The 12,453-nt window shown below is 44.4% G+C and overlaps 1 protein-coding gene across 3 annotated transcripts in view; it reads right to left on the bottom strand.

Moving 5' to 3' along the window:
- The window catches only part of Rptor (regulatory associated protein of MTOR, complex 1), a 392,354-nt gene that overhangs the window by 19,541 nt on the left and 360,360 nt on the right, over nt 1-12,453 (bottom strand). For all 3 annotated transcript variants that reach the window (XM_005407318.2, XM_005407317.2, XM_013506089.1), the window contains one exon: nt 2,322-2,427. In XM_005407318.2, coding sequence (XP_005407375.1) covers nt 2,322-2,427 — 106 coding nt within the window. The remainder of the gene's footprint in view (nt 1-2,321; nt 2,428-12,453) is intronic.

Here is a 12,453-nt window from a genome sequence, read left to right on the forward strand (position 1 = left end):
TGGGGCACCTTCATTCTTAGTTAAGGTTTTTTGGAGGGAGCCAAAAGAGTGGTCATAATTTTGAGCACAAAAAGATGAAGGGAGGGGCCAGAGATATAGCTCAGCGGTGCAGTGCCTGCTTGGCAAGCATGAGGTCCTAAGTTTGATTCTCAGTACCCCCCAAAATAAAAAAAGATAAAGGGAAACACCCTGTCAGTGAATGCACTGTGCATGTAAGCAAGTATTGGGGGTGACAGCCAAGGTCAGGAATGTCTTCAGGAATTACTGACAGGTGACTCATGGACAGAACAGAACCTATATGGACTTGCCCAGCTCCTGTTTCTCATTAATTTTGTTCAATCTATAGGCATCATTTCTCCACCTTTGTTTTCCTAATACACAGCTGGCTGTAAAATAAAAAAGTCTACATTGCATCCCAATGCTGAGCCTGGCGGTGACTGGGGACAGCCTGGTTGCGCTTTGTACCTGCATTCCCAGCATCTCCCAGTCTCACCGGCTAATGTTCCCAGAAGTTCACTAGCTCTTCTTGTGTATTCTTGTGTGCTCTTTTTAGAATGACTAACTCTGGTTTATAAAGATATTCTTTTTAATTTTTGTCTAGAAAACACATTTCTATTTCTTAAGTGCCTGGTTCAGTGTGGCCCTTACTGCAGAGGACAGCTCTTTTCAGGTTTACTGAGGTGAGTGAGGCCAGCCTCTGAGCCACATGCAGCTAATCTGTGCCAGCAGGCTGGGGGCCTAAAGAACCACACTCTCCCAGACAGTTGGCTCCTGTGCCTGTGATGTGAATGGGCCATGGCTGCACATGCCTGTGTGGTGGCTGTAGGGCCAGCATATATTGCAATCTAAGACGCTGAGTGTGTTCAATGTACTGTGCCAGTGCCTTGGTGGAGGCACAGAGAGGGCCACAGCAAGGTCAGTTCTTAGCAGAGCAACACTTTGGAGAGAGTGAGTAGACGGGGGTGAGGCATGTAGGAAAGTGCTTCTACCACATGGCTAGCCTCAGGTCTAGCAGTGGTGGCTCTGGTGCTCAGTGGAGCAGGATGTGTGGGGGTCAATTGATAAAGACAGATACCACCCAGACAACTGCAGCCAGGTCAGGGGCAGAAGCTGTGAGCCCCTGTTTTGGGTTGGAGGGGGACAGTCTGTCTTGTGGGGTTTCCGACTCAACTCAGAAGGTAATGCATCATCATGAATCCCACAGGACAGGGAGGCGAGGTCAGATGTGTATCTACAGAGAAGGAGAGACCCCTGCAGACTGGCCATGCTGTACTGGGCAGCAGTAGGTCTCCAGCTGTGGCTGGTTCATGAAGAAGGGCACTTCGCTGCTGAGTTGGAGATGTGGGATGGCCACTTCTCAGTGTTTAGAACTGTGGGTGTGGCCTGGGTAAAGCTACCTGGCTTTCACCTGTGTTGACCTCAGGTCTCCCTACACCCTGCATGACCTCCAGGCAGGTGAGGGGGCACAGCCCAGACCTGCTCACAGGTGTTCACTCTCACTAGCCCCAGCAGTGGTGCACACCTGCTATCTTCAGCCACTCACTGTCCATTCTTCAGGCAAGGTTGGGAACAAACAAGATGCATGCAAGAGCTGGGCATGCTGGCACACGCCTGTAATCTCAGTACTTGGTAGGCTGAGGCAGGAAGATCATTGCGAGTTTGAGACCAGCCTGGGCTACAAAGTGAGCTTAAGGCTAGCTTGCATTGCATAGTGAGTCTCTGTCTCAAAAGACAAAAGAAAAAAAAAAAAGATGCCTGCAAGGGGACGATTTTGGTGTCTATTGGGAAAGCTGGGAAAAGGCTTGGTGAAGACATGACTGCAATGCAGTCTGGGTTACAGATTTAACAATCACCTCAGTCACAGGAGGAGACCAGTTGAACAGGACCAGGCCTGTGTTTGTTTTATATTCCTGGGAAAAAGACACCCTGCCAGGTGAGACATGTACTCCTAGGGTCCCAGAGGGCTTGGGCCTTCCTCCTTTGGGAACTTCAGAGTATAGAAGTGCTGGTCCTCTGAGAGGCCACCAGCAGCTGGGGGTCTGACTCTGCTGACAGTGCCCAGGACAGCATGGCCCCCTCCCTGAGGCAGCCCTTTCCTGCAGTTTGACCTCTCCCTGCTCCAAGTTCCAGCTGCAGTATGACCTCAAATGACCTCATCTCCACCAGCCTGTGTCCTTACCTGCAAGGGAGGGGTACCCTGGGCTGACAGGACATGGGGCAAGGTCCTGTGGTCTGGCAGATGTCTGCTCACAGGGCTGGGCCACCCTCCCTCCCCAACCCAGCCTCTCGTCTTAGGAAGACTGTATGCTTGGAGGCCTTACCTTTCTGGATGACCTGCTGCGCCTGCTTCCGAACGCGGGTGTTTCGTAGGAACCGCCACTCTCGCTCCTTTCGGATCTGGCTCTCCAGGTCGTGTTCTTCGGGGATCTTCAATGACAAAACACCCAATTACTCTCAGCAACTAGAAAATAGTTTCTAGAGAAAAAGCTTCCCCCTGCCTCAGGGTCATCTAGCCTAGCCTGTGGTCATCTGCTCAATAGCCAGGCACAGAGCAGAGTTCATGGTCAACCTGAGAGTTCCCAGCAGCTGCAGAGCTCCAAGGGCAGTGCCTCTCTACTTCATGCTCCAGGCCTGAGATGCTGAGACCCTTGAGGAGTGGCCTGAGGATGAGGCTAACAGGGATGTGAGCAGAGACCGAGGCAGTATCTTCTAGACCTGGAGGGCTGGGCACTGCCTACTCACTGACTTGACACTAACCCGTGTTTGTGTAATACTGGTGTATTTCCTTCATCTTACACCCAGTGGATAAATTTGGCTCACTCTGACTCCCTGCTAGAAAGCTAAGAGTTAGTTGTAAAGTCTCAAAATACAGTAGAAATCAAACAAGATAAAATTCTACTTCTTCCTGTTTAATAGTGCACAGAGGAGTTTATCTGACCAGCCTTGGGGTCAAACAGGATGACAATGCAAAGGTAAAGAGAACTCATATGTGTAATTTCAAAAGCTGCTCCTCTGGTAAAAGAGAGCACAGGCTAAAGAACCCCAAGCAGACTGGCCAGGCTTGTGTTGTAAGCATGCTGTGGCTGGGCATCAGGGAGCCTCCACACACAGGGCGCTCTGCACAGCTCTCACCCACCCAAGTTCACAGAGTACTTCTGCATCTCCTTTAATACTTGGCATCATCCTTTTTTTTTTTGGTACTGGGAATTGAATTTAGGACCTTGCGCTTGTCAGGCAGGCGCTATGCTGCTGAGCTACATCCCCACCCCCTTTGGTGTCATCTTTAACAGCAAAACACAAACAAGCAAACCCTACACTCCCAATGTTCTCACAGGTGGCCTGCAGTTTGTCTTCTTTCTTTTCTTTTTCTTCTTGAAAATCACAAAAACTCACACCCAGCAGAAAAGCAACAACAGCAACAGAGGAACCCAACCCCGAAATAACAGGATAAGGTGTCAATTGCCTCCCTTGAAATGCTTATTGGTTTAGAAACACACCTGCAATGGCTCACGGGATAGACGCTGGATTCATAGCAACTGATTTCATTTTATGACAATCCAGAACTTATTAGAAAGGAAATGACAAATGACCAATAATGTAGAGCAATAATAAGGGAAAAAACTCAAAGCCTGTGCAGGAAGGGGGATATTGCACTTCAGTGAGATTCAGGTTTCTCTGGGAGTGTGCTAGAGGAAGAGGTCTAAAAGGTGCTTTGAGCAGCAAGGGGGATGGACTGAGGAGACAGAAATCCAGGCTTTTGGTCAGCTCTCTGTGTCCCTGCCCAGAGCCTACTGCTCCAGACTGGGGGTGGGAGGGCCTTGGGAAGGCTTCCAAGACAACGACAGTGATAGCAAGGACCAGAGGCAGCCTGCACACGGGAATCCTGGTGGGTCTGCCACTTGTGTGGTCACCAACCAATGGTATCATGGGCTTGGGCCCAGGACTCTGCCTTTCAGAAGAGGCCTCTGCTGAGCTCTCAAGAGGGCTGGGCCTGGGACCCTAATGCTGCACCCCAAGCGTCATAGTCAGCTCTGATCACCAGGTTCACAGGCCAGCCAGAGGCAGGAAGAAGAGAAGGTACAGCAGAGGTGATAGGGAATGGAGAGACAGGACAGGGCAGAGGGTGCCATGAGAAGGCAGTGGGCAGGAGGTTTTGTGGACCTGACCAGGGCCCCTCAGAACATAAGGTCCTGACGAGATTGGCCAATGATTATTTCCCCTTCTAGGAGACTCTTAATCATCCTTCTTGTGCCCCACCCACCCACTGTGTTGCCCTGCAGTCATTTCTCTCCCAGCTGAATAAAAACTTTTTGGTAAACAAGCCTAAGACCCAGCTCTCTGTGCTCCCTCAGAGCAGAGCTCCCGTAGGCTGTGAACGGCATGTTACATGATGAAGATCATGACACACAGGATTTCTGCACCTCTTGGCTCCTCCTCAGACAGAAACCAATTACAGTTCTGTGGCCTCCTATAGAGGCAAGAGGGCTGCAAACCAGGGATGCTCACTCCTTTGTGGTCACAAAGAGAAACTTTGGGTTTCAGGATAAAGGAAGAATTAAGGATCCCCAAGAGGCTAACAGGGAGTGGTAGTTGGGGGCATTTCACAGAGAGTAGGGTCTTATATGGAGAAGCAAAGAATCTTGAGGCTGGGTCCCATTTTCCATTGCTATGAATTTAAAAAACTTCAAGGTATGTTACATCAAATTCAGAGCAGGAACGTGACCATCAAAATTGAAAAAGGCCTGGGTTAAGGATAAGGGGGAAAAGCCTACAAAAAGGTGTGTTAATACCACACTCAACTGCTAGGTGCCAAGGGCCTCAGTTTCTAGCCACTGGAACAAATGTGTTCTGCCACATGAAGCAAGAGCAAGTGCTCCACCTCTTGTGTCTCACCTTGATGCTTGTTATTTTCCATCTTTTAACACACATATAAAAAGCCACCCTCCAGGCAGAGGAGCAGTGTGCTAGGAGGCTTTGAAGAGTTCCATGCTGGTTAGACTAGCACCTCCCTCCCTGGAGCACCTTTCTGAGTGAGAATCATCAGGTCATGAAGTAACCATCAGAGCTCAAGACAACTATTTATACCCAAACAAGAGCACTTGTATTATCTTACTATACTTTTCCTGAAGTATGACTTCGTCATAAGGGGGAACGGTTCTTTCCCCCTAAAGTCAGGCTGATTGAGATATAATTTATTATGGATAGCAAGTTTCACCCCCTTTAGGAACAGTTCTGGTTTTGGCAAAACCTTATATTCACCTTAGCCAGGAGTGGTGATGCATGCCTGGATAGCATTCAGGAGGCTGAGGAAGGAGGATTGTCACAAGTTCAAGGCTACTCTGTGCTACAGAGGAGTTCAACGCTACCTTGGGCTATATGGCAAGACTGTCTCAAAACAAAAGCAATACCAACCCAAAGTAAAAAGCTACAATTATGATTGTACCAATCACGACAGAATACAGTCCTGGCACTCCAGTACATTTAGTGAGTAGGACCCAGTGGTCCTACTCTCTGGTGTCCCAGGCCTGGCACCACTCACCTGTTTCCCGATCCTATAGTTTTGTCCGTTCTGTAACACTGTGTAAATGGGCCACACAATATGTGGCCCACTCAGTGTCTTCTTCTACTTGGCAAGGTACACTTGTGATTTTTTTGTGCTGTTGCCATCAGTTCTTTCATTTTTTTCTAACCGTACTGTGGTTTATCTGTTCATCAGTGGAGGATATCTGAGTTGTTTCCAGTTGGGGTGACGATTAATAAGGTACCAGAGACACTCACTGGTGTCTGCATTAATACTTTTCATTTCTCTGTGTGGATATCCAGGAGCATGATTTCTGGGATGTGTGAGAGGTGGATGTCTAACTTTATAAGAAACAGTCAGACTTTCCAAAAGTATCTACAGTATTTTGCATCTGTATGACCAGATATGAAGGTTTTGGTGGCTCCACATCCTTTGCTAGCATTTGGTATGCACAGAGTTCCAGAATTCATCATTCTGGTGGATGCATAATGGGATGAGTTATGGTAATCTGTGTTTCCCTCATAACTGACTCTTTATTATGAGCATCTTTTCACGTGCTTGTTTGCTGCTTACACATCTCTTAGTGAGGTCTGTGCAAATCATTTGATAGTTTTTAAAATTGGGTTCCTTTCTTCCTTATGGAATTTTGAGACTTTTTAAAGTATACCAGATATAAGATCTTTACTAAGTGTATGTTTTACAATTTTCTTTTAGCCTATGGCTTATCTTTTCATTTTCTTAATGGCAGTATTTTAATGAGCAGTTTAAAGTTGTGATTAAGTCTAATTTGTCATTTTCATCTTGTATGGCTTGTGCCTTTAGTAGTTTATTAAAGGAGTCTCTGTTTAATCCAAATCAAGCAGGTTTTCTTCTGTTTCTTTTTAGAAGTTTTATAGTCTTGGGTTACACATTTAGAGTCATAACTCACTTTGAGTTGATTGTCATATGAAGTGTGAGGTATGGATTGAGGTTCTTTTTTCTGGCATATGACACTACTTGTTGAAAACTTTTCTCCATTGAATTGGATTGGCTTCACACCTTAGTTGAAAATCAACTGAACATATTTGTGTGGTTCTATTTTGGGGCTCTCTACTCTGTTCCACTGATCTGTGTGTATCTATCCTTTTCCAATTCCACACTTGGTTGTAATGACCTTAACTTTACAGTGAGACCTGAAATCATGGTTGAGTCCCCTTTGTCCCTCTATTTCAAAATTCTTTTTTCATTTTAGTTTCTTTGCTTCTCATCAATTTCATAATAAGCTTATTAATTAAAAGAATTCTGTTGGGGTTTTGCATTGATTTATACACCAATTCAGGGAACTGACATCTTCACCTTACTGAGTCTTCCAATCCATGAACATGGTTTCCACTTACTTAGGTCTTCTCTGATTTCCCTCACCCATGTTTTGTAATTTTCAGCACATAGATTTCTCTTACATGCCTAAGTATTGTTGATTTTGGTATTACTGTAAATGGTACTAATGCTAAATTTAAACTTCCAATTGTTTGTTACAGACACCCAACTGATTTTTGTACAATGACTCTGTATCTTACAGACGTACAAAACTCACTTAACAGGACAGCATTCTGCAGATTATTTGTTGTTGCCGGGTGTGGTGGTACATGTCTGTAATCCCAGCACTCAGGAGGCTGAGGCAGGAGGATCACTGTGAGTTCGAGACCAGCCTGGGCTACAAAGTGAGCTCAAGGCCAGCCTGAACTGCATAGCAAGACCCTGTCTCAAAAAGCCAAAAGAAAAAAAGAAGAAAGAAAAAAGAAAACCTTTGGCTGGGCGTGGTGGCACATGCCTGTAATCCCAGCTCTCAGGAGGCTAAGACAGGGGAATTGTTGCAAGTTTGAGACCAGCCTATTGTTATACACAGAATAATGTTGTCTGACCGGGTGTGGTGAGCTGTAATCACAGCACTCAGGAGGCTGAGGCAGAGGACTGCTGTGAGTTTGAGGCCAGCCTGAATCAAATAGAGAGATCCTGTCTCAAAATCCCCCAAAATCCAACTCAACTCAAACCAAAAAACAATGATAATATTGTCTGATAATGGATATAGTTTCATTCTTTCCATCTGTAAGCATTTATTTTTCTTTTCTTGTCTCATTGCATTCCATAGGACTTCTGGCAGGATATCAGATCATGAGATCAGACCTCCTGACTTCAGAAAAAAAAAAAAGGATCTAGTCTCTTACTGATCAGAATGATGCTGAGTACAGGTTTTCTGTAGGCGTTCTCTCCTTCTAGTCCTAGTCTGCTGAATTTTTGTCATCTGAATTCTGTCAGATGCTTTTCTTGAAGCAACTGAGATGATCGTATGGCTTCCTTCAGCCTGTGAATGTGTGCAGCTATGTGACTGATTTTATTTCATTTTTTTGTTTTTTGTCTTTTTTGAGACAGGGTCTCGCTATGCAGTTCAGGCTGGCTTTGAGCTCACTTTGTAGCCCAGGCTGGTCTTGAACTCACAACAATCCTCTTGCCTCAGCCTCCTGAGTGCCGGAATTACAAGTGTACAACACCATGCCTGGCTTTATGTGACTGATTTTACCATGAGTCATATTTGTATTCCTGGGACAGCATATACTTGGTCACTTGTACATTACTGCTGCTTTTGATTTGTCAATACTATGCTGAGGACTATAGGTTCAGGTACATGAAAGATACTGCTTAGCAGTTTTTTATTCTTTATTTTTTTTTTTTTTTTCAGTTTTTTATTCTTATGAAAGCTTTGTCTGGTTTTGGTAATGCTGTGTTTGCACAATATGTTGTGAAGTGTTCACTCTTCTTTTTATTTGTGTAGAACTGGAGTTACTTTGTCTTTAAAGGTTTGGTAGAATTTCCAGTGAAATTATTCAGGTCTGGAGTTTTCTTTGTTGAAAGGTCCCCCTTCCCCCATAAATTACCACACTTATTACAGTTATTTCTTGTCTTGTGTTTTCTTTCTTTCTCTCTCTCTCTCTCTCTTTTCCCTCTCTTTCTCTCTCTCTTCTTTTGGTCTTTTTGAGACAGGGTTTCGCTATGCAGTGCAGGCTGGCCTTGAACTCATGGCCATACTCCTGCCTCAGCCTCCCAAGTGATGGGATTACAGGTGTACACTACCATGCCCGACTTGATGCCTGATTCTAATGCACTGATCTGTACTGTCTTCATGTTGGCACCACACTATCTATCTTAGTGTAACCGTGCAGTAAATTTTGAAATAAAAAAGTTTGAATTGCTCTATTTCTTTGATTTTTTCTTTTGTAGTACTCTGGACTCCTAGCATTTCCATACACATTATAGTATCAGCTTGTCAGTTTTTGCAAAAAATGCAGCTGGAACTTTACAGGGCTTGTGTTGAATCTGTACCTCTATATGATGAGTACTGCTATTTCAGTATTATATCCTCTGATCCCTGGACATGTAATTTGTTTCCATTTATCTGGGTCTTCAATATATTTCAATAATGTTTTATAGTTTTCAGCATAGAAGCTTACATTCTTTTGCTAAATTTATTTTTATGGTAAAAACAATTTTATTGTTCTTGATACTGTAAAATAAATATTTTAAAATTGCATTTTTAGATTGTTATTGCTAGCATTTTTTTAGATTGTTATTGCTAGCATGTAGAGATGCCAATGTTTGTATTTTGAGCTTTTATGCTGCAACTGAGCTGCACTTGTTTTTTTAGTTCCAATAGTTTATTAGTGGCTTTCTTATAATTTTCCATATTCAAGCTTATGTTTCTGTGAACAGAGATAATTTTATTTTCTCTCCAGTATGACGTCTTTATTTCTTCCCCTGGCTATAATTTCTGGCACAGTGTTGAACAGAAGTGGCAAGAAAAGGAAATATTTGTCTTGCTACCTATCTTTGAGAAAACATTTTCACAGTGTATAGAATTCTAGGCTAACAACTGTTTCTTCTGGTGTTTAAAACACGTTACTGTATTGTTTTTCCATCCTACATGGTTTCTGATGAGGAGTCTGGAATAATTCTCATCTTTGTTCCCCTGTATGTAGTATATCCTTTTCTTCTGATGTTCAAGATTTTCTCTTTATTTTTGGTTTTCAGTAGTTTAAGTAGAATTTATGTAAGGAGGTGAGTGCATGTGTTTGTGCACAGGCATATGGTTATATTTCCTATTTGGAGATCTCTTTGCTGGATCTGTACTTTAATGTTTTTTAAATATTATTATTATTTTTGGGAAATTCCTGGCTACTATCTCTTTAAATATGCCTGTTCATATTTTCTGTCCTTGGGTTCCAATTATACATGTGTTAGACTGTTTCATACTGTTCCAAAGCTCCTGTTCCTTCTCATTTTTTAATTTTTGTATTTTATTTTGGGTAAATTCTATCAAATTATCTTTAAATTCACTGTTTATTTTTTCCTTGACTGTGATTACAGATAAAAATCTCAAAGACAATCAATCTTTTCTACTATGTTTCTATTTTATTTTTAACATTTCCATTTGATTCTTTCTTTCCTTTATTTACTTATTCTTTTGGTACTGAGGACTGGACCCAGGACTTTGTGCATGTTGGCGAGACAGAGCTCTGAGATCTATCACTGAGCCAAATTCATAGGCTTTTTTTTTTTTTTTTTGGACAAGGTCTCATTTTGTAGTGCAGGCTGGCCTTGAACTTACTATGTAGCCCAGGCTAGCCTTGAACTCAAGGCAATCCTCCTGCTTCGGTTTCCTGAGTGCTGAGATTACAGGTGTGTGTCACCATGTCCAGCTTCTCAGCCATTTTTAAAAATTTTATTTTATTGTGAGACAGGTTCTTGATAAATTATCCAGGCTGGACTTGAACTTGTGATTCTCCTGCCTCGGCCTCACTAGTGGATGGGATTATAAACTGTGTACCACCATTCCTGGATCCATTTCATTCTTTCTTGGTTTCCATCTCTGTTGAAATTCCTCTTCTGTTCATGTGTGTCCTCTATATTTCCCATCAATGCTTTTTTATCATATTAGTCACAGTTATTTCATATTCCATCTTTGTCATTTCCAATATCTGGGTTGTCTCTCAGTCTAGTTCTGCTTTCCCCTGACACAGAATGTGCTTGTCCTATAATTTGGGGGCACCCCACGGTTTTTAAATGAATTCCAGATTTAACATGTAGAACAGTAGAAAGCAAGGTAAGCAGATTTTGTTTTATGCCTGGAGATAGGTACAGCCTTACTGCTAGGTCCTTAGTGTAGGGAGCTGAGATGGGCTGGGCTTTGTTGTTGCTATGATTACCACTTGTCCCTTCTAGTACTCTCTTGCTTCTTCTGGTAGTTCCTGCCTATGCTGGGGGGCCAAGGGTGCTGAAGGCATGCACCCGGGGTGTGTTTTCGCACTCCTTCTAAGGCTGGGAAGCAAGTCAGGAAGGGCTCTCTTGGTTGTGAGCAGACCCTGTGTCTCTGGCTCCTGAGGTTGGGCCTTCTTGCGATCTTACCCTCTGCCCAGTGCTGTAGTCCACACGAAAAGTTCTTGGCCACTTGGAGATGGGAGTTTTCTTTGACTCTTCTGTGAGCTGCAGTGGGCCCTGGTGATAGCACCATTTGCTGCCTTTCCCTCAGGGGGATATGGGCTGTGTTCTGTGGGCACAGTGGCCTGGGGGAAGGAGGCTGCCCCCTCCTGCAGGTTCAAACCACTGAGGATGGCTTTTCTAGTCTCTTCCTGGTGGGCGTGAGAGGAGCACAGAGGCAAGCCTGTGAAATGTGGCTCCCAAGGGCTTGACCCTCTACCTGTGCACACTTGGCATTTGGTGATCCACTGGCACTATGAGGGGACTCTTCTCCCTGCCATGTCCCTTTCTGCTCTGCCACAATGTGCTGTGCTCAAGGCTTGGTTTCCCTGGGTGTTGCCTTCCCTTCACTTTGGGCAGCTTGTTTCCTCTGCAGTCTCCACTTCTGAAGGATTCCAGACAAGTCAGGATTTTTTGTGTGTCTTTTCTTACTTCCTTGAACAGAGTAATGTTCTTCCAGCTTCAATGTCCCAGGTGGAGGTGGAGATACCCTAGGGCCGAGTACAGTCAGAACCCTACACATCAGGGCACAGGACTCTTGGCACTCACCGCCCAGCAAAATGAGCACAAGCTCTCTAGGACAGGGCATTAGATCACTGTGGTCCTCAATTCACATGACACTGGGCAGTCACAATGAAGTCCTTCTTAAGAAGGAAACACATCTAATTCAGTCAGTGAGCTCTTGATCTCTGTTTAAAATCTAGCAGTGGACTTGTAAGCAAATACAGTGCTATAGCCAAGCACTTCAGGAGACAAGCAGTGTGGCCTCTTGCAGTCACTGTCCCTACAGTGGAAACCTTTGATCCCCATGCCAGCAAGCGAGAGCACTGTGGTCCTCCTGCTAGTTGCCAGGCAGAAACATGTTAGAGAACGGGGTGAAGTGTCCACCTCCACCTAACTATCTCCATTCTCTTTGGCCTCCCACTACAAAACAGCATCTCTCTGTCCTGGTGACACCTACTGCTTTCCTGAGCTCCTGCAGGATGGGGCCACAGTGAATGGAGGGTAAGGGGACATCTGGGGGTAGGGACTGGACAAGCCCTCCAGAGCGAGAGTATTGCCACACTCAGTGTTGTTTCTTGGGGAAAACCCCCCAGGGGAAGTCATGTCTGTGGAAGGACATTTGAGGATATGAGAAAATGCTTGGTGTTCACCACACAAGTGAAAAAGGCTACAGAGCTGTGCATGTGGAAAAATCCCAACAGTGAGGAGTAAACCGCACCAGTATGCACACACATGTGTATTGTGTGTGACTTCAATTATCTGTATGATTTCTATTTTCTGAGCTTTTAATCATGTACTTTAGCTGGCGATATAGTTCTGTGGCACAGAGTTTGCCTGGTAACTGCAAGGTCTTGAGTTCAATTCCCAGTACAAAAAAACCAAACCAAACCAAACCAAAAAAACAAAAAACAAGTAACAAC

This window comes from Chinchilla lanigera, unplaced genomic scaffold (genome assembly GCF_000276665.1).
Source record: "Chinchilla lanigera isolate Chin_1 unplaced genomic scaffold, ChiLan1.0 scaffold00105, whole genome shotgun sequence".
NCBI classification, from domain to species: Eukaryota; Metazoa; Chordata; class Mammalia; order Rodentia; family Chinchillidae; genus Chinchilla; species Chinchilla lanigera.